The sequence below is a fragment of the Colletotrichum phormii genome (genome assembly GCF_030913505.1).
Source record: "Colletotrichum phormii strain CBS 102054 chromosome Unknown BDP81scaffold_1, whole genome shotgun sequence".
In the NCBI taxonomy this organism is placed as follows: Eukaryota; Fungi; Ascomycota; class Sordariomycetes; order Glomerellales; family Glomerellaceae; genus Colletotrichum; species Colletotrichum phormii.
In genome coordinates, this window is record NW_026851443.1 from 1,829,721 (window position 1) to 1,852,212 (window position 22,492).

Genomic DNA, 22,492 nt, shown 5'->3' on the forward strand with positions numbered 1-22,492 from the left:
CGACGTCGGCGAAGTGGGATACAGTGTTTGACGGCTAGTCGCACACGGCTCTGCCCCGCCACCTCTTGGGCGGACTTAGCCTTAGCCCCCTGCCATCTATGATAAGATAAGCAGCACTGGAAGGATCCACACGTCAACCTGATCCTGGAAAGGCTCATTGCTTCTTTGCGACGATCTTCTTCTGTTAACATAATCCAACCTCGAATCCCACACGGGCCACTTATTGACACCCGACCTACGGTATATCAATTTTACCATCGTACCTCGAAAGCAACCCTCTCTTCCACCCATAGAACCGTCGACCCAAGAACACCCCGAAAAAGACCGCCCAAGATGCCGAAAGCAGAAGTCGGCTCGACGAAGCACCTGAACAACAAGCTCAAGAGCAAAGGCCTCCAGCGGCTGCGCTGGTACTGCCAGGTGTGCGAGAAACAATGCCGCGACGAGAACGGCTTCAAGATGCACACGCAGTCAGAGTCGCACGTGCGGCAGATGATCGTCGTCGGCGAGGACCCCAAAAAGTTCCTCAACGAGTACAGCAACCAGTTCCTCCGCGACTTCACCCAGCTGCTGCGCACGGGGCACGGCGAGAAGCAGGTGCAGATGAACCACTTTTACCAAGAGTACATTGCCAACAAGGAGCACGTGCACATGAACGCGACGAAGTGGCCCAGCTTGACCGAGTTTGCGAAGCACCTGGGTCGGGAGGGCATCTGTCGCGTCGAGGAGAACGAGAAGGGTATACATATTGCGTGGATCGATAACTCGCCAGATGCGCTCAAGAGGCAGGAGGCGTTGAGGAGGAAGGAGGCGCAGGATCGGGGCAACGAGGAGGTTGAGCAGATGATGATTCGGGAGCAGATCAAGAGGGCGCAGAAGGCGGCCGAGGCGAGGGGCGAGAAGCCCGATGACGAAGAAGAGCGGGAGAGGGGGCTGCAGAGGACAGAAGGAGAAAAGGTGTCGTTGTCATTTGGGGCCAAGCCTGCGGCAGCGAAGAAGGAGCCCAGCCCGACGGGAGCGCAGTCCAAGTCCGCCGATCCCGAGGCCGCGACTATGGCGACGAATGTGGCCCCTACAGAGGCGTCGAAGAAGACGGAGGATAAGCCTGCCGAGAAGCCGTCTCTCGGAGGCGGTCTATCGCTCAAGATGACGGCGAAGCCCCAGACCAAAAATGTGTTTGCTCAGGCCAAGAAGAACGCGCTGGCGGGCGGCGCGAAGAAGTCTGCCTTTGAGCAACCGAAAAAGATGAGCGAGGCGGAAAGGATCATGAAGGAAGACATGGAGAGGCAAAAGGGGAAACGATCAAGAGACGGGGGATCCGGTTTCGGCGGGTTTGCATTCAAGAAGCAAAAGACGGATCAGCGGTGATCTCAACTCTTGGTCAGGGGATTGATTTTGTCTCGCGTCGACAGGCGTTTTGGTTTACAATAGGGGGGCATCACATTATAACAAAAAAGGAGGTTCAACGACTTGCATGGGCGAAACTTGGGTTACACTTTTAGATACCATTTTGAGAATTGTTTCATCTGAATAGAGTCTTCCCTGACTCCTTACCGACCTTCTTTGACTCCCCGTAAACGCCTTGTATGTAAAAGAAAAAAAAAACATGGTTCGATAACTCGTAGCCAATCTCAAGCATCAACCTCAGTCTCCGTTCCGTCGCGCCTGTAATCTAGTCAGTCAAAAGTTTACCCAAAGCCCAACCATCCTTTACATTCTCGTATTCCACGCAAATAAAAAGACAGAAGTATCCAAAGAGAGGGGCGTTACTGACGGGATATAGTGTATCCTGTACTCCTCCTCAAGCGAATTGCGAATCTCGTCAGGCAGCTGACCCGAGACCTTGATCGCGTAGACGCCCCTCACGTAGTTATCCAGGCGCTGCCACTTGGCCACCCACGACCGCTTCGGGTTCGAGAGCGTGATGAGGCCCTCAAAGACCTGGGACGTGCAGCTCTCGATCTGGTCCTGGGAGCCGGCCATGTGGAGGAATTCTTCGCAGTTGGGGCAGCCTTCGTCGCGGAAGCGCTAGATAGGGGGGGCAAAGAAAGTGTCAGTTATCGGGTTTCCACCCAGTCGCTCTTGGTCCCCATTGTTGCAGAGGAATAGGCCAGAACGTACGGAGTAGGTCATGACGATTGAGCAGACCATGCAGGCGCGGAGGTAGCGCTGCTGACCGGGCGCGACGAAGTTATCGGCCGACATTTTTTTTCGAGATTTTGTCTTTTGCGATCGGAGAGGTTGTCTTCGGTGTTCGGAAAGGAGCGGACGGGTGAGGAGCGTGTCGAGAAAGTGAGGGTGGACGTCGCAAGAGCTTGAGCTTTATCGATGGTGTTTCTTGGGAAGAGATGGCTGAAGTGCCTCTAGCAGCTGAAAGGCAATTGTGGGGCTCCCATATGAAAGGCATGGTTCTATTGATCGTAAAGAGCCTTAGGCGGTATATGCACATATCAAGGCACATGGATAGTGATTGATTTTGGCGCAGACCCACCCCCAGAGCTTCTTCGATCCCGTGCTCGAATCACATTACATGCTAATACTCACTTCCATCTCATTGAAATTCTCTTCTGCCGGCTCTCACATATCTCTTCAAATCTCCAAGATTTATAGAATCCGTCGCCAGTGCGAAAAGAATCAAGAAAGAGCATCTTTTTGAATCTGGTAGAGGGTGGGAAAGCCAACATGACGACGGAAAACTCATCAGCCGGCGAAGCACCCGCCAGCACGCCGCGCGCAACGGGCCAGAAATTCCATGAGCTTCTCACATGCACCATCAAGACCCCGGCTTTTTCCTACACTCAGTTGGAACTCATCTCCGAGTCTCCGACATCACAAGAGGCACTCGAGCTGGATAACCTTCAAGTACGCTTGTATTGCAATGCCGCCCTCGGCCAGTTCCTGGGCGCAACAGGCTCCGCCATTCCCATCGACATACTCAAAGTCGAGGGAGCGCAATGCTGGCTGCGCATGCCCCGGCAGGACCTTAGCCCCTTTACCGCCGCTATCACGGCGTGGGCAGGCATCTCGGACCAAGGCAGCCGGCAAGTTCTCCGGGTGAAGCAGTGCTCTGACTACCTGGGCGCCATTGTCGGTACCGATGGCCAGGACAAGCTTTGGTCGTCATGAGCCTACGTCTTGGTCGAGCTACGGAGATCGAGAAACAGGACTGCTTTTGTGGCCAAACACCCAAGCGTCGTATTATTCTAGATTCGGGGTTATGGTGTACGCCCTGAGGGCAAGAACTCCGATTTATCCGCATGGCCAAACCCACGCTGCCACCCAGCCCCTTATATGCGCCGATCACATGCACCATGTATGCTGCGGATGCAAACTATACCATCTCATACCCTACGGACGACCGTCCGCATATCATCAAACTACATCAGAGAAGACATGAGAGAACTCTGGGCATACGCCTGAAGGTGGAAGGTCAGCGGCAGCTCAAGGGAAAGGAGGAGGAGGAGGAGGAGGAGGAGGAGGAGGAGGAGGAGGGGGTATGTCTTACCATAGGCTTGATATCCGGGTGAGGAACGGCGTCGAACTGCTTGAAGTCGAGCTTGTAATCGGGGCCAACGTTGATGTACGCTCCCCTGTTCTCGGTGGAGTCGCAGTATCTTGGCGCAGAGAACACTACGACAGTTAGTTCCAGGTCAAAGACGATCATGAGAGCATAGTAACATACCAGTAATGCAACGACCGTCGTGCTGCACCTCGTAGCCATCCATGCGAACTTCGTGACTGCGAATGACGGCCTCGAGACCGTTGTTTTCGCAGAATCTCTTGGTGATATCGGGGCCGAACTGCATACCAACACCGCGCTTGCTCGGGCCACGGCCGGGCTCCTCCTGAGGGTCCGTCCACAACATCTCCATCATGAGACCGGCCTGACCAGGCTGGCGCTGGGCGTGTCTGTCGAGCTTTCGGATGTCGTCCAAAGTGACCTTGTCGTCTGAGAACAGACCGCCGTGCAGCACGAGGTACTTGGTGCCGATAAGAGTTGCCAGGGGCAAGGCCGAGAAACTCTCCGAGAAGAGCTTGAAGATTCTCTCGTTGTACTTGGCCTTGCACTCGCCCTCGAAACCGTACACACGGTTCATATCGTCGGTCTCGTGGTTACCACGGTTCAGGAAGAAAGCGTTAGGTCGGAGCCACTTGTATGCGTAGAGCAGAAGAGCGATTTCGCAAGACCATGATCCACGATCGACGAAGTCACCGTTGAACAGGTAGTAGTGCTTGTCGTTTGGCGTTCCGTTGAGACGGAAAAGCTCCATGAGGTCAAAGTATTGGCCTGGCTATAAGTAAGTGTTTTGGCACTGGATGAGATGCGCAGGAACGTACCGTGTGTGTCACCGCAGACTGTGAGTTGTGTGCCCTCAGGAATCTTCATCTCCACCATGGTCGGCTCGTTATAGACAAGCTTCTTGACGGCCAGGATGATTTGGTAGACATACTTCCTGTGGATCTTCTTGCCGTTCTTGAAACGCTCCGTCATGTCGTCGACGAACTCCTGTGTCATCTCCTCTCCTAATCTAACGCCATCGTAGTCGTCTTCGACGCTAATGGTGCTAAGATCGAGACCTTCCGCAGCTGACGGCTCGTCACCGACCTCGATGGCGGCGAAGAAGTCCAACTTGCGAACAATCTTTCTGCATTCGTCCAGCTTCAACTTGGCATCCTTGTTGTTCGGGTCGAGCGATATACACTTCTTGAAGTCGCCGAGAGCTTCCTTTGGTCTGATAATGGCGGTTTGGGCAAGGCCTCGGCGGAAATATGCCTAAAGTCGCACCGACGTCAGCAAACAAGGCTCGTTGACTGTGTCCGAAGTTGCCCACCTTTACGAAGTTGGGGTTGAGCTCGATCGCCTTTGAACAATCCGCAATAGCATAGCCGTATGCTTCAGACTTGATGTTTGCCTATTCCGAACCAAGATTGTGTTAGTCACGCGAGCAACTCGACTATGCAGCCTCGGCGCAGCAAGTAGGCAACGAACCTGAGCGCGGTTGGTGAAGAACGTTGGCTCTTTGTCGTTCAGCTCAATGGCCTTGGTGTAGAAGTCGATAGCAGCAGGCCAATCGTGAGAAGCGAAGGCCTTGTTGCCTTGGTTCTTGAAGGCTGTCGCCTTTTCCTCCGGCGTAGACATGGCGGCAGCAACGGTGGACTATACTGCAGAACCAAAGTGTGGGGTATCCGTATCACAGGTAGAGACCAGCGACGATGGAGGGGTTTCTCCTGCTGTCGTTCGCACACGAAACAGTGGGAATTCCAGTTATCGTTTCCGTGGGCTTGAGATTTCGAGTGCGATTTCCCAAGTCGAATCGCAAAATTGGGGGCGGGAAAGAAGAGGTGGTTGCAGCAAAATTTGCTATGCAGCAGAAGCTCTTCGAAGGCTGAAGTTGCCGGGCTTGGGTCGGATTCGAAAGCTTCCTTTCGCGACGGTTCGGCCCTTAAACCCTCTTCAGTATTCGGAGCTAACAGGAAACAGTGCGCTGCTACCGCACGGTGCGATACAGTTGCAGCGGGGTGGCACTGAGTTGCCACTTCAGGAGTCCGACAGGGGCGCTGAAAGGGCGGCACCATGGTCTGGCCCCTCCCTCCACTCCCGTCCCGCGAGGATTGAGCTTCTATCTGCCACTACGGATGCCTGGGAAGGTAGGTAGGTACCTTAACGGAGTACGGACGACTTACACCTCCGGGCAGGCTGTACGTAACGCAGCACCCCTTGGACGGGATTGGCGGGGAAGCCTGAGGTACTCGTACATAGTCTCGATAGTTGCATAATCGCGGCATGCATGGCTGTTCTTATCGCTTATCGGAACCGCCCCACGTCACTCGGACCCGAACTTGGTCCCAACTCAGACTTTCAGATTGGCCTCAGCACATCGATCTGACATCAAACTCTCAACGCGACATCTTCCCACCCCATGGCGCTGACGGCGCACTCCTTGTGTTTTTACACCCCTCTCAACGCAGACTTTTCAACGTGATCGGCCCCTGTTTGTCGATGATGGAGCCTCAAGAACGCACATCAACCGCGCTTGTGCGCAAGCGGACCGACCTCGAATTGATGCCACCACCGCCCGCCGCGAAGAAAATCAAACGCCCGAAAAAGGTCATTGACGAAGATACCTACACCGACGCCCTTTCGCAAATCATTGCACGCGACTTCTTCCCCGGACTTCTTGAGGCGGAGACCCAGCAAGAGTATCTCGACGCTCTCGAATCAAAAGATAAGGCATGGATTTCCAATGCTGGCCAGAGGCTAGAGCGTGTGATGACGCCAGGAAGGAATAGGGTGAAAAGGCCTATGTCTTTTAATAACGGTGGACGGACGCCCTCTGCATACGGTGCTGATACACCGGCATCGACGGTATCCGAAGCGCCAAAGCCAGCCGTGGACACGAACATGAGCCTGGCCAATTTCCAGGCCACCTACACCAGCGAGGACAATGAGAGCTTTTACAAGCTCATGGACAAACAAAACCAGAAGAAGGCAGAGAAGTACGAGTGGATCTGGCGAGGGAACAAACTGCCTTCAAAACAGATGATCAAACAGGCGGAGGTCGAAGCCAAACTGCTGGAGACAAGGAGTTTGGTTGACGACGGGTGGAAAAGGGACAGACTGGCCATCAAGGACGTGGATGACAGACCAGCCAGACCGGACAGTTGGAACGCCAATCCCAAGAACAACTTGATGTTCGGCCCAGATGGTGTGGACGATGACTACGAGAGCCCGGCTCAGAGGGCGCAGGCCCAGTCGATGATGCCGCCTAAATCGATCAACTACCAAAACACAAGGGTGCCGCAACCAGAAACCGCAGAGAGGCCGTCATCTCCGACGCTCTCTGCTGTGAGAGACGCGATTGCTGGCAAACCTCGTAAAGAAGACCAAGCTTCGAGTGCTGTCGGGGGCGGAGAGACGCCGAGAGTAAATGGGTACGCCTTTGTAGATGATGAAGACGACGACGACCAAGTTCTCCCTGCGCCCATCATCAACCTCGGTCCTGGCGACGCTACGCCAAACCCGTTCAAGCTGCAAGAACACAGAAAACGAGAGACTTTGCATCACCGTCTAGTTGAGCGCGCAGCGCATTCGAAGAGAGAATCTGTGAAGAACGGATTGACTGGAAAATTGGACAGGACACCGGTGCCCAAGTTTCCGTCTAGTTCACGGGTTTCGGGTGGCCTAACGCCGGCCGCCCAAAGGTTATGGGGGAAGATTGGCAGCCCAAGAGCAGGCAGCCCGCATACTTCGTCTCTGAAGGCGACACCAATGAGGGCAAGAGGATCACTTTTGAAGGGCGGTGCCTCGGTAACAAGGGAATCAACGCCAAAATGACTAATACGAATAATGATAATAGACTGGGAAATAGGGATAGACTAAAGATACCACCACAGGATAGCTTATGGGAAGCATAGATATAAGTAAAAGAAGTACCTCCCATCATGGAAGACAAGCATATGATCGAGACAGTGACTAAGTTTATATTCGTCGATACATACCGTTGTTGAACTATTTGGAAATGGGTGGTGGCTTGATAGACATGGCTTGGCGCATAACCCTGCTATATGCATGGTACTACCTCAAGCTCTTTGGAGCTATCTTCTTCTTCTCCTTTTATATGCATATGCCCATCACTCAATTTTCCATCCATGACGAGGACCATTTGATAATCCCGGCACTTCCTGAAAGACACGAGGTCACCTAGACGTCAAAGGGCAATCGCAAAGATATGCGTTTAGCATAGCTGAACAGATCGTTTCTTCGATGAGGTTCGCCGATTTTGCTGTCGATTTGGCAGCTGTGCTCGGCGCATCGCGCTCTGTCGCATCCAGACATGTTGCACTGAGAGGCCGACAGCTCGAGAGCTTCACCAAAGCTTCTAGCTTGACACGCAAATCCCCGACAGCACCTGAGCACACACGAGACGACGCCGCAACAGAAGCGCCAGCCCCTTCTGAGGCCCCAGAAGCTCAGACACCAACTAAAAATGAGACGCCGCCGTCGAATAAGAACTCAACATCTCAAGCTAGTCATCCCTCACTCACACCGTCAAGCAACTTCCAGCCCAACCTCAACAGTGCATCTGGTATCTCACCAAGCTCAGTGTCGGTTCTCTCTGAACTGAGACAATCCAATCCTTCGGCTTTCCCCTTTCAAGGCGCATCACCATTGGATCAAAGGCCCAAGGACAGCGCCATTCCTGCAGGGTCTTCGGTGAGCAGGCCGGCGGCTCCGTACGGGGCCCCTGTCTCTGAAGAGGCGGACGACCTCCCTCAAGGTGTCAACGTCAACATCTTCCACAGCACCCGTGCCGCCAAGTTGTTGGGTAAAGAGGGAGAACAACCAAAGGTTGACTTCGGTCCCCGGAAGAAGCTCCCGCCAACGAAGCTCCCCGAGTTTGTTGATTTCTCAAAGTTGTCCAAGGATGCCGAGATAAAGAAGTCGGCTACCCCCGAGAGTGCTCCAAGCACTTCCCAGACCACTCCTCAACCCGAAGTTGTCACGAGTGAAGCGCCGATACCTGCAGAGCCTGCGTCTGCTACCGCTGCTCCTACCGGTCCGGCACCAAAAGATGAACCTCCCGTCGAAGCTATTTTGGGCGCTGCCGTTGACCAAACATCAACCCCAGCATACGCTCTCAGGGAATCCAGCGTACCCGCCACACGTCTGAGCAGACTTTGGAACTATGGCGGTCTGGCAGCAGGAATGATGGGTGGTGCCATTACCGAGAGCATCGGCAGAGCATTTGGCGGCGGAGGTGAGGGTTCAGTGTTGCTCAGTGCCGGCAATATGGAAAGACTTGTCGCAAAGCTATCCAGAATGCGCGGCGCTGCTCTGAAGATGGGTCAGATGATGAGCTTCCAGGACACGAAGATGCTCCCGGGACCGATCCAGGAGGTTCTGCAGAGAGTGCAGGACCGTGCCGACTACATGCCGGCATGGCAGAGAGACAAGGTCCTCAAGGCCAACCTGGGCGCGGAATGGCGCGAGCTGTTTGAAGACTTTGAGGAGAAGCCTATTGCTGCCGCGTCCATAGGACAAGTTCACCGGGCCACCTTGAAGGAGAACGGTCGCAAGGTCGCGGTCAAGATTCAGTTCCCTGGAGTTGCAGACTCGATCAATTCTGACCTCGACAACCTCGGCATTCTCTTAACCGCCACTAAGCTCCTGCCGAAGGGTCTGTACTTGAACAAGACCATTGACAACGCCCGACTTGAGCTGGGTTGGGAATGCGACTACGAGAGAGAAGCGCAGTGCCTGATCCGTTACAAGGAGCTCTTGGCCGATGAACCAGACACTTTCCTCGTGCCCGACGTTCATCTGCAGGCCTGCGGAAAGAACGTTCTAACCATGGACTGGATGGAGGGCGTGGGCGTCACCAGAGTCAAGTCCTTCACCCAGGAGCAAAAGGACTGGATCGGTACCCAGATCCTCCGTCTCTGTCTCAGGGAGATCACCGAGTTCAAGTTCATGCAGACTGACCCTAACTGGACAAACTTCCTCTACAATGCCGAGACCAACAAGCTCGAGCTTCTCGACTTTGGTGCTTCCCGGGAGTACCCCGACGAGTTTGTCACCCAGTACGTTCAGCTTCTCGCCGCGGCCTCGAGAACCGACCGAGAGGGAGTCAAGGCGCTATCTGAGAGCCTCGGATACCTCACCGGCCACGAGAGCAAGCTCATGGTGGACGCACACGTCAAATCGGTGCTCACCCTCGCGGAGCCCTTCCTCGGCTCCGCACCCGAAGTCTACGATTTCCAAGACCAGACCATCACAGAGCGCGTCAAGGCTCTCATCCCCGTCATGCTCCACGAGAGACTTGCGCCGCCGCCCGAGGAGACTTACAGTCTGCACCGCAAGCTGAGTGGTGCGTTCTTGCTTTGCGCGAAGCTCGGCAGCAAAGTTAGATGCCGCGAGATGTTTGAGGAGAGTCTAAAGAAGAACGGATACAATGCTTAAAAGGGGCATACGAAGAATGATCCCCAATCCACTTTGTACCATTTTGTATCATAACTGTACGATCAATGTGTAGTAGACACACCATACAGGGAGGACTATAGACAAAATTAAAGACCTTCCATAATGCATTCAGTGGTTCATATACCGAATCAAAGCACGCTGGCGGCTTCCGATCATTCCCTAGGTCTCCTCTGCATCTTATCGAGCTCCTTCCTCTCCCTTCCGACAACCTTCTTCCTCTTTCGCTCAATTGTACGGTCAACCTGCTTCTTCTTCATGCCCGCGAACTGGTCCATCAGGAACCTCTTCTTCTGCTCCGACTTCTTGAGGTAGAACGGCTGCTTGCCCTCCTTGACGAGCTCCTTCTCCTTGCGCTTGTGCTCCTGAATGACGTCGTCCGCCCGCTGCTTGCGCTCCCGCGCCTTAATCTTGCTCTCCATCGACAGCAGCACCTTCTTCATCTCCTCCTTCTTGTCCGCGTCCTTGGTCTTCTTGATCTCGGCCCGCAGCTGCTTCATCTCGTCCTTGCGGTAGTCGTCCAAGAAGGCGTACGCCCTCCGCGCCTTGCCCTCGTCGACGGGCCCACTCATCGGATCGAAGCGCGGGTCGCGCACTTCCATCTTGGGTACGGCGATGATCTCGCGACGGCGGGAGACGGGCTTCTTGCTCGACTGCTCCATCGGGGCATGCTTGCTTGAGCGCTTGACGTGGTCGGCGCCGTACTTTGATTTCCTGCCAATCTCCTCGGGACCTGAGTCGGAGTCTTCGTCTTCTGAGGGTGATGCGCCGCGCTTGCGACGTTTGGATGCGGGCATGGAGGCCTGGGCTTTTGCGAGGGCGCCAAAGGACACTGATGAGATGTCGATGTTGGACTTCTTTGGCGGTGGTGAGGCATCGGACTTTGGGCTGTTAGTAATGAATACAGTGTTCCTATGACTTGGGGTAAATACTTCTTCGTCTTCTTCATCTTCTTCCATATCCTGGTCATCTTCGTCCTCACTCATCTCATCTCCATCAATTCCCATCTCCTCAGGCTCACTGCTGACCTGCTCGTCGACTTCAGGTTCCGCTTCTCTACGAGGCTTCACGCGGCGCTGAAGGCCCGAAAAACCTTGCTTTCTCTTTCCGGACAGCATTTTGTGTTATTTTTCGCTGATTTTGTGAAGGTGAGAGGTACACTGTATGGTTCGGTTGTAAGGTAAATGTGCAGAACTCACATGGGGGAGGCTCGCCCGCCTCGAAGCAACTTTTCAGTGGGTCTGAGTGACCGACGACCTCGTATCGATAAGAACTATGTCTGTCTGCCTTATCGATAACACCTGCCTCACAAAGTTCCTTTCAATGCGATGGATGTTCCAGCAAGAACAAATTCCTCTCCACTAATCGCATCAACACAAACAAGACCCTGAATACGCTTCGAATACCTAGTATATTCGACTTACGCCCACTCGCTACGGAAGCAACCAGACTAATCTTTCTCCACATTCGGCTCAATTGACGTCGCCTTCCGATTCATAACTTGGCCCATCCATCCATGCAATCCTCTCTTCCCCTGATCTTCGCCAGATCGCAACAGATCCACCAACGCTGTTTCTACCAAACCGTCGTGCGCAAGCGTCCAGGTCGCCCACCCCGCGACTTCCCTCGGAAAGACACACTCCCCGAATCTGATAACGAACCTTACCTTACCTTTTCCGCCTCTTCCCCGCGCAATTCAAGGCTCGTCTACACCCAACAGAAAGGCATGTCCGACCTACAATGGTGGACCAAGCCCGCCCCGGCCATGGTCACCCCGTCGAACCAGCAGCCGAGCAGTAACGGCTTCACGATACCGGGCCTCGGCAACGCCGCCAACATCCCCTTCGCCTCAAACTCCGCAGTCCCTCTCCCCGAGCATTCGGCCGCTGGAGACCAATCCACAATCCCAAATGGACCTCGCAAAGCGTTAGTCTCGTCCTCTTTTCCATCCCGTCTTTTTGCGGTCCACTGCTCTCCTCCGTGGCCGTCGCGAAGACTAACATGCTCTCTCTCAACAGTGCCGCGGCGCCGCACAACCGTGATAAGATCATATCCCCCAGCGCCGCATCAGGCGGCGTCCCGAACCCCACGCCGCAATACCTTCAGCAAGCCTCCCTCCCGCCGACCCTCGTCCCCACCCCTCGACCGATCCTCGTCGTAATGGACCTCAACGGCACCCTCCTCTTCCGACCCAACCGTCGCAACGCCGCAAGCTTCGTCGAGCGGCCCCACGCGAAGCGCTTCCTGCAATACTGCCTCGACACCTTCCACGTTGTCGTCTGGTCCTCGGCCCAGCCGAAAAACGTCCAGTCCATGTGCGACCAGCTCCTCCTCAAGGGCGGCCTCGGCGCCGCCGACACCCAGGAAGAGAGGGCCTCGTACTGCCGCCGCGTGCTGGCCGTCTGGGGCCGCGACAAGTTCGGCCTATCCGAGTCCGACTTCAAGCTCCGCGTGCAGGTCTACAAGCGTCTGGAGATGGTCTGGGCCCAGGCCAACGTGCAGCGGGCGCACCCGGACGCCGCGTACGGCGGCCGGTGGGACCAGACCAACACCGTTCTTGTGGACGACTCGCTCGAGAAGGCGCGGAGCGAGCCGTTCAACTTGCTGCGGATCCCAGAGTTCTTTGGCGACGCCAGCGAGCCGGGCTACGTGGTGCCGCAGGTCCACGATTACCTCAACCAGCTCTGTTACCAGTCTGATATCAGCGCGTATATGCGCATGAATCCATTCCGGCTGAACGAGGAATATAGGCTGGAGCCGCAGCAGGAGAGTAATGTGCAGGGCTCAGCGTAGGAGACGGACAAGGAGACAGTCTTTGGAGGAACCTGGACATACGCGAGGTTGGAAAAAAAGGCACAGGACATGGAGATAGACTTGGTAGCATCGAGATACCCCTTAGCATGAGCTTATGGAAGCATCACATTCAATTCAATGATGTGCACGTGGAGCCTTGTAGTGAAATTGGAAAGTGTTCTTTTGATTTTGATCAGGAACAACCTGCATCTTCTGCCTCGTCCTAGTGACTTAGACCTAGTAACTTGGCACACAGCCTCGGGCATTACGCACAGGATATTCCTCTCCGGGTCCATAACATCATCTGCACACCCTCCTTGCCGATTCGTAAACTCATTTCATCTCTGCCATAAGCCATGAATTTTGGATCACTCCATTGAGCGATGCGCTTATTTGAAGACCTTGCCGTCGGCAACGGGGTACTCCTTGCCGTTGTGGGTGATGGGAGCCTCCCATCCCCAAGAGTCAGAGACGAACTTCTTGGTCTCGGGGGCGGAAGCATCGAGCTTCTCGAACTCGTAGCTCTCGTAGTCGGGAGCGACATCGAAAGCGGGCTTGTAGTCCTGGCCGCGGACGACAAAGGCACCCTCGATGACGGAGTCGTTGTTGGTGCCGTAGACGGCAGCGCATCCGAAGATGAACTTGCGGGAACCCTCAAGACGGTTGTTGAAGCCGCCAATGAGGTTGTTGGACATGAAGGTCATGGTGAGCTCGTCGTTGTACTTGTACTTGACCTTCCAGAGAGAGAACTCCTCGAGGTTGACGTTGTCCCAGAACCACTGCATGGCCTCATCGTGGTTCTTGATGTTAGAGTACTGGCGCTTCCACTCCTCGAGGTCGAAGGTGGCGCGGGGGAGCTCAGCAAGGGGGTGCTTGGGCTTAGGGGCGGCGGGAGCCTCCTCGGCAGCGGGAGCGGGGGCAGGCTTAGCGGCCTTGGGGGCAGCCTCCTTCTTGGGCTGCTCAGGCTTCTTGGGAGCGACGTTGGTCAGCTTGGGGGTCTCGAGGAACTCCTGCTTCTCGGTAACGGCGGTCCAGATGTCCTGGTTGATGATGGTAGAGTACCAACGGGTGATGTTGGGGTTCTCCGCGCGCCACGCCTTGTCGAAGAAGAACTCGAAGCCACGGGCAATGATGCCGGCGGCGAAGAGGTCAGCGAGGGTGATGCGCTCGCCAACGAGGTAGGTGTTGCTGAGAAGGTGCTCCTCAATGACCTTGACGGCCTTGAGAGCGACCTTGGAGGAGTCCTCAACGGCCTTCTTGTTGTAGGAGTCCTTGCCAAGGAGAGGGCGGTACCAGGCGCCCATGGGGGGGAGGACCTCGGAGTTCACGAAGGACATCCACTTGAGAATGGAAGCGTAGCTATGCGAGATGTTGTTAGCTTCTTGCTTCACAGCTCGATACAGGCTGAGTTCTTGGTGGACTTACTCCTGCTTGGTCTTTCCGAGAAGGGTGGTCTTCTCGTTCTGGGAGGTGACTGTGGGATCTCGTTAGCTGCTGCTCCCAAGATATTGTCCAAACGAGGTAAACGGTGTCAATGGTAGGTTCAGAAATTTAGACTATGTCAACAAAGAAATTCAGACAGGGATAACTGTATTTGAAAAAGCTTGATCATCATATCGCGGATTGTGGATGGTGTTTTCGTGTATACGCGGGCTTTCGGAAAGCGACGCCGGTAAAGGATGACTCAGAACGTACTGTAGATGGCAATGGCGATGCACTCGGAGAGAGGGTAGCCATCCTCGCCGAGGAAGGCGGGGACCTTGCCGAGCTTGTTGGCCTTGAGGTGCTCAACGGAGGGCTTGGTAGGGTCAGCCTCGATGAACTCGAGGTCGACGTTGTTGGCCTTCGCGACGGCGCGGATGGCCGTGGTGCGGGGGTTAGCCTGGAGGGGTGACGATCTTCGTTAGCTACAACATTCTTCGAGATCTGGAAGTTGAAAAGTAATTGCAGTGGCAGTGTTGTTTTCTTACCGGGTAGGTGAAGAGCTTTCCGAATGCCATCTTGAATCAGTTGTTTGACCGAGAGGAAATGGGAGGGTATCAAAGGGTGCGTGATGTGATGGACAAGAGAGAGGAGAGAGAAAAGTTCGGGTTCCCCGCCAGGGTGACAGTAATTTTTTTGAATGAAATTTCGCCCGCAGTGCCCCGCCACCCGAAAGCCCCTCGCTCGACCGACGGCAGCTCGAACGCCAGGGCAGCCAGCTGTGGTGTGTGAGGGGTAAAGTGCGGCAAGAGAGGGTCCGCGCGCCTGTGGCGCTGACGCCACATCACGTGATCCGGACATCATCCGATGTTCTGCCGTAGCCCAGCTACGAAGCTAGGAAAGATTTCTGTCGTCAATTGGCGTTCGAGGCAGTGTCCAGCTCACGATATCGCGACAGCAACCGCATCAACGAGGGCGCTGCTCGAGGTCCCACAACAATGTCCAACTTACGCCATGGCCTTCAGCAGACTCTCTGCTTGCGCCAACTGGCAAAGGGTCAGTCGATGAAGGCTCAATGGCAACGACCGAGCCTGCAGTCGAGCTCCAAGAGCATGTCGACCACGACCGAACCTCAACCTGAACAGAACGAACCCAAAATCGACTCGAACCTGGTGTTGCCTCCCGAAAAGCCCTTCTCAGGCGTCACAAAGGCTCGTCCACTACCCATCTCGCCGTCCTACTTCTCCAGAGAGCCTCGCTTCAACGACGCCTACATCCAACTTTCTACTCTTGTGCAGAGATATCAGCATCTTCCTCTGGCGCCCCCGGAATTGGTCCCACGACAAATATGGAGAAACTTGAAGGGTTACAGACAGGCTACCGGAGAGCCGGTCAAGGCGATGCCGTTCAGTCAGGTTCTTAGCATGGTCAAGCGACTGCACCAGATCCACCCCGGGCTGATGCCCAGTGAAGTCAGGGAAGCCCTACAGGAATTCAAGCGCGACATCGACCCGTACAAGAACACAGCCAAGGTTGTGCCTCTCGACAGATTCGGACGCGCTTTAGGTGTCGGCCGCAGGAAGACATCGAGCGCTCGCGCATGGGTTGTGGAGGGCACTGGAGAGATGCTGGTCAATGGCAAACCTCTGAATGAAGCGTTTGGCAGAGTTCATGATCGTGAGAGCGCTATCTGGGCGCTCCGAAGCACTTCGAGAACAGACAAGTACAACGTATGGGCACTGGTCGAAGGCGGCGGTGTGACCGGGCAGGCCGAGGCTCTTACATTGGCAATTGCCAAGGCCGTCTTGGTCCACGAACCAGCTCTCAAGCCGGTACTAAGAAAGGGTAAGTCAACTCCCCCGTATGAGAGGGACTCTCGACCTGTTGCTGACAAGTACGACTTTACAGCTGGCTGCATTACCCGCGATCCTAGACAAGTTGAGAGAAAGAAGCATGGTCATGTCAAGGCCAGAAAGATGCCCGCCTGGGTTAAGAGATAGAAGTCTCGTTCGATCTGTGGCGTTCATGATGGCATCGCCAGACACACTTCCCATCTTTTCGTTGTACCACCACCTCCATGTATTCATAGAACAGAGGCAGCTCTTACAATGCCAGCCTATGGTGTATACTTGCCTCATGTCCCATATTGGTGGGCGACATTTCGTATCAAGGGGAATTACTTGGTAATATGTGATCGCAAATTACGAAAAGCAACGACACAGCTAGACTACGGCCGGCTCCGGTCTACACAGTCGGCACAGCTTGCAGTCACCCAGTACTAGCACTGATCCAGAGGGGTTAGAGTTTGGGACAAGTCTGCCATCGGTATTACCGACTGCGCTCAAGTTGACAGCTGGAAAGCGGATTGCAGGTGTTTGGAGATGAGGAATCATTTCCGGCGACGCACTAATCGGACGGATTGAGAGAAAGCGGTCGATTTAGCGCCAACGCTCTTGCTCCCATTGCTTGATACCTGGTCCATGCAATTCGCGGAGAAGCAACGTGGTGTCTTTGATTCCATTTGTCCTTATCCTAACTGCAACCGAGGGACACAAGACCTTAGACTATGAGGCAACGCAAGAGTCAGAGACCCTTCCTACCCAGTTCGATGATGAGATGATGATTCAATGCCAGGATCTGGAAACTAGTGTCGCAATGCTCACGATCGACATTCGGAAACGAGAATCTCAGTCACGCTCTTGTCTGTTCTGCCGTCATTGACCGCAGCGATAGCAGTAAGTATTGTCGCGACAGAGATGTCTTTTGGCTGATACGTTCATTTAACTAGCGCGTGCAATGACCACATCCAACGGTTGTACGTATACCTTACGGAGCTGCCGTGAAAGAATTTTCGGCGCGCATTGAAACCGGGTCTGAGAGAGAATGAAGGTAGCCCCCGTGTGTCATTATCAGGCCGGAATCATAGACCACAAGCTGGCACCTGTGTAAAGCTGCGGGCGGGTTGAAGTTGTGGACGTTATAAGAGGGGTCCGTGAGCAAGCGCGTTCTGGCGTCAAGGCTAGTGACGGCGCCCCTATTGCCAACGTTGCAGAAGTGCGTCCGCCGAGGGCCTTGTTTCAATTTCCCACACAAGGTAACCCCTAAAAGGAGACGACAGCGAGAGCACAGACGTTCAAGCCTGTCCTGTCCTCCGAAGGTTTCTAGAAGCATGGAACGAGTAAATCGAAGGTTCGTGGAGCTGGTTTCACCCCTTGGTGGCCGTTTTCGGTGACGGCTTTGTTCTTCCGGTGATGGGTTTAATCAGAGGGTGAAGCTGGAGATGATGGACAGCACGACTCGGCTGGTTTCGCCGCATCAGGCAAGGCGGCACCTGAGATGAGCCAGCCGTTGCTATTGCCGCGTAAATTTTTTTTTTTTTTTTTTTTGACAAGAACGTGAGAGAGGATGGGGCGTACCGTATATCCCGATGCAAGGAGGGGACGGCAAAGACTCTGAACCAATCGAACGACGGGCGAGGCGGAACAACGGTAGCGGCAGAGGCGGTGATGGCAGCTTGAGACGATGAGATGGGGTGGTGGGTAGTGGTTAATGGTTTGGGGAGGGAGACAAGATCGGAACAATGCTAGATGATGCGATAACGAGGCTATTGAGCTTGAGCTGCCAACGTGTGCTCCTGCCACCCTCCGACGTTACATTCTCTTCTGAGGCCATGTGCTTGAGTGGATGGAAGATCGGACTGAGGTTGGGGAAGGATCTCTCTGCGGGCTGACTTTCTTTTTGGCGAGCGAGCATCATCTCACGGCGAGCTCCCGGGATCAACCAGGCGTTGGTTGAGATGATCTTGTGTGAGGCTGAGATCGCCCCAAGAACATCCAACGGCTGCGTGACGGGCCAGACCATGCCGAGGAAGAAAGTGTTGGAGCCTTGAAGGAGGGGTGAGGTGCACACACACACGCGCGCGCCACACCACAGTCGAAGGTGGCTAGCACCTTGGAAGCATGCTTCAGGGTGTATGCGTAGATCGAAAGAAACGTGGTCTCGACTAGAGCCAAGACGGCGATTGGGCGCCTCTAGCTCAACCGTTGGCGGTCAGTTTCTGTGGCGCGACGCCCACCTCCGCTGGTTCGGGCCCTCAGTTACCTATCTGGTTGAAAAATCGTAGGTCAAAGTTGTATTACAGACCGACGGTATTCGGCAACCCTCGGGCGACGAGTCGGGGCTTTGGAGGGACGACGCCGGCTGAAAAGCAGGTGACGGTGCTTTGTTCGAACCGTCTGCTACGTCGTCTTAGGTAAGGCGTCGAGAGAATTGATGGAGACTCCCCACGTCAGCCAACCTCACCTCGAGGCGATGCCACAAACGCAGATGGTATAAGCGCGGTTCTGGAGGATCTTAGCGCGCTTTACGCAGGCTTTGCCTGTCCAGACTCCAGCACGGTGCCATGGTGCCTTGCGTCCGGAGTTTAAGTTGCTGCGGTAAGGTAGCCGTAAGCCGTACCTTGAGTCTTGAGAAGCCTTGGATGCAGGTAGTTGGTCCCCCGTTGAGCTAGGTAGGTTGGGAATGCAATCAACCCGACTGGAAGAGAACTCAGAAGTGGGCGGGAGCGTCCCAGCGTAGGAAGTCTGGTTGGGCAATTGAGTTCGTGCTGCCCAAGGCGTGTGGGCAAGCGCTTGATTGGCACTCAACGCTGTAACCACACGTGCTTTATCTGGTCCAAGGTCTGTCGTCTTGGCCTTGATTCTTGCATCTGTAGTAAGTACTAGCGTAAGGCAAGGTAGTTGGGGCATGGAGAAGGACAGACACCGAGTAAGGTCGGGACGGAGACACGATGTAGGTAGTATCGAAAGGCCGGCGTATGAAGGTGTTGGTGTAGCGTATATTCCGGTGTGGTGTGGTGGAGCAGACAGCTCGGTGGGCGGCAAACTGAGTGGACAATGGACTCTGGAGTCTGGAGAGGGACGGTGTTCGGATGTCAAGAGTAAGACTCCAACTGGTAACGACACGGATGGAAAATTAATCGTGTTGGAGAAACTCCGCCCCAGTCCCACAGTGGCACATAGAATGCATTAGCCGGACGCAGCGTTTGACTTTGGAGAAGAGCAGGAAAGCCGTGGACCGCTAGACCTATCGGGCACCCGAGGGTTCGAACTAAAGCTATTACTCCGTGCCTACCTTACCTAGGTTACAGGTGTGAACCGTGTGATATGTACCTATTCGTACACCCGACGGCACTTGATCCGGATATCTTGCTCGTCTTGTTCGTCTCCTCCCATCTCTCTACCTCAAGCCGAGTGTACATTAGACGGGGAAGCAAAGATGAAGTCAAGTGCAAGCGCGGCGGACAGGAGCCTTCTATTGCATCAAGTATCTTCCATCGTATCTGGTGTGATCGGGTGATAAGGAAGGATGTACCGATATACTTACTGCCAACCTCAGGTACCTTACCTTGGGTGAGGTAAGGTAAGGTATCCGTATTAAGTCTGTAGATGCCATGGATGGGGTGAAGTGTGGAAGGTGCGCTGAGATGTTCTTTCCCGAAATAGCTCCCTCGTCGTTCAAACTTCCTGCCTCAGTCGGTAGGATATTCTGAGGCCCGTAAGGCGTCAACAGTACGTATACATACGTATTGTGTACCTACCTAGGTACGTCCCTGACAACACCTCAAGGCATTCTCCCAAATGGAAGGGACAAGAGGCGCGAAGCTCAGTTTTGTCAGCTACACTACGATGACAGTCATTTGCAAGCCAATTTCCATATCCAGGCGTGTAGAGGTACGATGCTACGGATACGGATACAAGCGTTGAAGCGACCTTGAACACTCGGACGTCTTTTCTCACATCTCATTACGCTGGATCAGAGCCGTCGTGATGAAATCTCGTCGAAATGTGGATCCCAACCCCCGAAATGCAGGCTCACGCACGGCATTGGCAGTGTGAGCATATCCGCAGCGGAACCGCAATGTTTTTCACCGGAGATGTGAGGCCCACCACATCGCAGCATCTCACAACGTCTGTGAGCATAAGCCCCAGACCACAATTTCGTTCCCCTGCGTCTTGACGCCGCGGAAGCAACGCGAATACGTCTGGGTCAACCTACGTCCGAACCGCGCGCGCTCCATACCTAGGTACGAATACACGGTACATCTCACCTCATCCGCGCTGAGCCTTGAGGTGCAACACCTTACTGAGGTTCTGGCAACTGCGTATCCGAAGTTTGCACTGCGACTTGATGAAAAGCATGTTCTCATTCAAGGTACCCGTACGGATACATCCACCACTGCCACACCCAGGCTCGACAAACGACCCCATGAACAATACAACTACAGATACATCATGCCTCGCCAAGGGGAGGCACAGAACCTTACCGGGAAGAACTTGGTGGTAGGGCAAGGTCTGGTCTTTTTTTCCTTGTCCTGGGAGCGTTCCGACTAATGCAATCACAAATGACAGAGGACATACTCCGAATGCAGGTGCTCATCACCTCCTACCTCTCCTCGTTTGCCGAAAGCCAAGTACCAAGCGAGGCTTGTTGGAATCTGCTCCTGTTCCTGAAGCAAGCACTTGAGAAGCTTTCACACCACCTCTCCGGGCTGAGTTCCACACGAGACCAACCGAAGTCATCATCCAGCCAAATGCTGCATCGCACTGCCAGGCGAACCCCACCTTCTCGACCTCTGCAACATTCGCAATAGAGCAGTGGGAGCCATTCACAGGCCTGCCCGTCCATGTGCAAAATGTTGCATTCAGGCACGATCCCTGGATCGCTAGGGCTCCTCCTCAAAAGGGCCCCGAGTGAGAGAGGAGGGGAGGGGAACGGAGAGGGGGAGAACGACTTCCAACCCTGCAGCTGCAGTAAGAGCAGCCATATCCACCATGTATAGGTACATTGCCGCGTTCCGTACACTCCGAACCACTCAAGCAAGGCACCGGCACTCGTTCAGGAACCCACAAAGCCCTGGTTTGCAACCCTGGCTGTGTGACCGGGGTCTAGCTTCGACCTCTTCGACCTCACTTGCTAAGTTGCTCCCCGTCTAGTCCTTTCTGGCGCTCACCCATATGACCCCTTGGCAGGCTCAACATTCACGCAAGGTTCATGGTTCTTATCTTCCTCAAGGCTAACGCGTGTTTACTTCACGACCACCAAGGTACCTATACCTACGGTTCGAATATCTCCGTCTCTCTTCACCTGCACTCCATGCAAAGTACTGCTCCTAGAAAGAAGGCTGCGATTGACCTGGAATTGCACAGACATGCACATTCATCAAGTGTTCGAAGGCCCGTTTGCATAATGCTCTTCTCGAATGAAAGTGTCAACGTCCGTGCCGCTTTCTATTCCGTCTCTTGAAAGAATACTCGGATGCAATTAAGGAAACGTCCCTCCAAGACCGGGAAATCGAAAGTGAGGCTTCAATCACAGCACACATTGGGCATCGTCGAGTCTCACCAAGTTGCCGAACCTGGTCTGGTCTGGCTAGGTTATCAATACCATTCGATTCTTTTCGCACTCGTCAGCAAAAGGGGGTTTCGAGTCCTTGTGTGTCAACTTGGCTGGCCCCCTTTCCAATATTCCAAATGGCAGCCTGTCGTTCTCATTGCTCGCCTTCCATTGGCTTCGAATACTCTATCAATGGAAGACTCGCGGGAACGGAAGTCTCTTCCTGTCTGGTCTTGACTTGCCAATTGCTCCACCGATTTCCTTTTAGCCCAATTTTTCTTGGGGGCCGACTCGGGCCATTTTCCATCTGGGATTTTTCCCCTCCTCGCACCAAATCTGCTGTCACCGTGCAGTGCATCCCCCCAATCCGAGACGGCTCGAGTTGCTTCGTTGCACATCAGTATCTCCCCCCCCAAGTTTGACTGAATCGCAACAAACCAGTTGTTCCTGCTGACCTCGATGGTGACTCTGAAACCTGATTAATCAGGCTTCAAAAGTGAGCTTAGCGTTCGTTGTCCAAGACGGCAGATCGGTTTGACGCACATTATCAGAGGCCAAGGCCAAACAAGCGTCTCGAAGTCCAGTGGCCGGCCGGGGGGCTTGGCTATTGGCTGGAATTGGCGGCCACAATGAGTCGAGTTCCTTAGTAGGGATGCAGTCGCTGCACGATTCAAGTATCGAGTTAAGTTGGGGCTTGGCTAGCTACTCTGTACCGGCTAACGGTTACCCCATTCGCATAACGATATGCCTCAAGCTCCGAATCCTCAGTCGATGAGGTTGCCAGCGTGCCAGCCAGGGCGAGAGACACTTGAAGCATGATTTATCGTTGTCTCGAGCATCTGAAGTGTGAGAGATTCGACGGCTTTGTCATGCTTTCCCTAGTCTCTCCTCTTTTTCCCTCCT

General features: G+C 54.4%; 9 protein-coding genes across 9 annotated transcripts; 5 read left to right on the forward strand and 4 right to left on the reverse strand.

Annotated features, from left to right (window-relative positions):
* The first annotated feature begins 21 nt into the window (after window positions 1–21).
* BDP81DRAFT_413189 (domain of Kin17 curved DNA-binding protein-domain-containing protein) lies at window positions 22–1,796 on the forward strand. Its single transcript, XM_060589276.1, has one exon. The coding sequence runs from the start codon at window positions 334–336 to the stop codon at window positions 1,366–1,368; it is 1,035 nt and encodes a 344-aa protein (XP_060451731.1). The 5' UTR covers window positions 22–333; the 3' UTR covers window positions 1,369–1,796.
* Window positions 1,500–2,345, reverse strand: BDP81DRAFT_8252 (transcription elongation factor spt-4). Its single transcript, XM_060596343.1, has 3 exons — window positions 2,122–2,345; window positions 1,775–2,028; window positions 1,500–1,665 (listed from the first exon to the last, which is right to left on the reverse strand). The coding sequence occupies exons 1-3, from the start codon at window positions 2,203–2,205 to the stop codon at window positions 1,632–1,634; spliced, it is 372 nt and encodes a 123-aa protein (XP_060451732.1). The 5' UTR covers window positions 2,206–2,345; the 3' UTR covers window positions 1,500–1,631.
* A 337-nt stretch (window positions 2,346–2,682) lies between these two features.
* On the forward strand, window positions 2,683–3,126 carry BDP81DRAFT_388590 (uncharacterized protein; the record flags this gene model as incomplete). Its single annotated transcript, XM_060587149.1, has 1 exon — window positions 2,683–3,126. The coding sequence occupies one exon, from the start codon at window positions 2,683–2,685 to the stop codon at window positions 3,124–3,126; it is 444 nt and encodes a 147-aa protein (XP_060451733.1).
* Window positions 3,127–3,377: 251 nt separating this feature from the next.
* Window positions 3,378–5,140, reverse strand: BDP81DRAFT_306508 (Metallo-dependent phosphatase-like protein; the record flags this gene model as incomplete). The annotated part of the gene is made up of 6 exons (XM_060583284.1): window positions 3,378–3,416; window positions 3,506–3,630; window positions 3,683–4,288; window positions 4,339–4,774; window positions 4,833–4,913; window positions 4,991–5,140. The coding sequence occupies 6 exons, from the start codon at window positions 5,138–5,140 to the stop codon at window positions 3,378–3,380; spliced, it is 1,437 nt and encodes a 478-aa protein (XP_060451734.1).
* A 773-nt stretch (window positions 5,141–5,913) lies between these two features.
* Window positions 5,914–9,961, forward strand: BDP81DRAFT_363364 (nuclear protein Es2-domain-containing protein; the record flags this gene model as incomplete). The annotated part of the gene is made up of 3 exons (XM_060586464.1): window positions 5,914–7,309; window positions 7,754–8,110; window positions 8,261–9,961. The coding sequence occupies exons 1-3, from the start codon at window positions 6,002–6,004 to the stop codon at window positions 9,959–9,961; spliced, it is 3,366 nt and encodes a 1,121-aa protein (XP_060451735.1). The 5' UTR covers window positions 5,914–6,001.
* Window positions 9,962–10,047: 86 nt separating this feature from the next.
* Window positions 10,048–11,152, reverse strand: BDP81DRAFT_8279 (uncharacterized protein). Its single transcript, XM_060596344.1, has 2 exons — window positions 10,912–11,152; window positions 10,048–10,860 (listed from the first exon to the last, which is right to left on the reverse strand). Exons 1-2 carry the CDS (start codon window positions 11,095–11,097, stop codon window positions 10,135–10,137), a joined length of 912 nt encoding a protein of 303 aa, XP_060451736.1. The 5' UTR covers window positions 11,098–11,152; the 3' UTR covers window positions 10,048–10,134.
* Window positions 11,153–11,705: 553 nt separating this feature from the next.
* On the forward strand, window positions 11,706–12,772 carry BDP81DRAFT_388594 (phosphoprotein phosphatase; the record flags this gene model as incomplete). Its single annotated transcript, XM_060587150.1, has 2 exons — window positions 11,706–11,905; window positions 11,998–12,772. The coding sequence occupies 2 exons, from the start codon at window positions 11,706–11,708 to the stop codon at window positions 12,770–12,772; spliced, it is 975 nt and encodes a 324-aa protein (XP_060451737.1).
* A 163-nt stretch (window positions 12,773–12,935) lies between these two features.
* Window positions 12,936–14,906, reverse strand: BDP81DRAFT_413198 (glutathione S-transferase domain-containing protein). The gene is made up of 4 exons (XM_060589277.1): window positions 14,743–14,906; window positions 14,468–14,654; window positions 14,198–14,246; window positions 12,936–14,131 (listed from the first exon to the last, which is right to left on the reverse strand). The coding sequence occupies exons 1-4, from the start codon at window positions 14,770–14,772 to the stop codon at window positions 13,162–13,164; spliced, it is 1,236 nt and encodes a 411-aa protein (XP_060451738.1). The 5' UTR covers window positions 14,773–14,906; the 3' UTR covers window positions 12,936–13,161.
* Window positions 14,907–15,121: 215 nt separating this feature from the next.
* Window positions 15,122–16,530, forward strand: BDP81DRAFT_363374 (ribosomal protein S9/S16). The gene is made up of 2 exons (XM_060586465.1): window positions 15,122–16,039; window positions 16,103–16,530. Exons 1-2 carry the CDS (start codon window positions 15,193–15,195, stop codon window positions 16,192–16,194), a joined length of 939 nt encoding a protein of 312 aa, XP_060451739.1. The 5' UTR covers window positions 15,122–15,192; the 3' UTR covers window positions 16,195–16,530.
* Window positions 16,531–22,492: the final 5,962 nt, after the last annotated feature.

Coding starts and splice junctions, on each gene's coding strand:
- BDP81DRAFT_363374 (XM_060586465.1), top strand. CDS start 15,193: ATGTCCAACTTACGCCATGGCCTTCAGCAGACTCTCTGCTTGCGCCAA. Junction 16,040..16,102: donor CAAGCCGGTACTAAGAAAGG/GTAAGTCAACTC, acceptor ACGACTTTACAG/CTGGCTGCATTACCCGCGAT.
- BDP81DRAFT_413189 (XM_060589276.1), top strand. CDS start 334: ATGCCGAAAGCAGAAGTCGGCTCGACGAAGCACCTGAACAACAAGCTC.
- BDP81DRAFT_413198 (XM_060589277.1), bottom strand. CDS start 14,772: ATGGCATTCGGAAAGCTCTTCACCTACCCG. Junction 14,247..14,467: donor CATCGCCATTGCCATCTACA/GTACGTTCTGAG, acceptor GAGATCCCACAG/TCACCTCCCAGAACGAGAAG. Junction 14,132..14,197: donor CTCGGAAAGACCAAGCAGGA/GTAAGTCCACCA, acceptor CATCTCGCATAG/CTACGCTTCCATTCTCAAGT.
- BDP81DRAFT_8279 (XM_060596344.1), bottom strand. CDS start 11,097: ATGCTGTCCGGAAAGAGAAAGCAAGGTTTTTCGGGCCTTCAGCGCCGC. Junction 10,861..10,911: donor AAGATGAAGAAGACGAAGAA/GTATTTACCCCA, acceptor AACAGCCCAAAG/TCCGATGCCTCACCACCGCC.
- BDP81DRAFT_8252 (XM_060596343.1), bottom strand. CDS start 2,205: ATGTCGGCCGATAACTTCGTCGCGCCCGGTCAGCAGCGCTACCTCCGC. Junction 2,029..2,121: donor CAATCGTCATGACCTACTCC/GTACGTTCTGGC, acceptor CCCCCTATCTAG/CGCTTCCGCGACGAAGGCTG. Junction 1,666..1,774: donor TACAGGATACACTATATCCC/GTCAGTAACGCC, acceptor ACTAGATTACAG/GCGCGACGGAACGGAGACTG.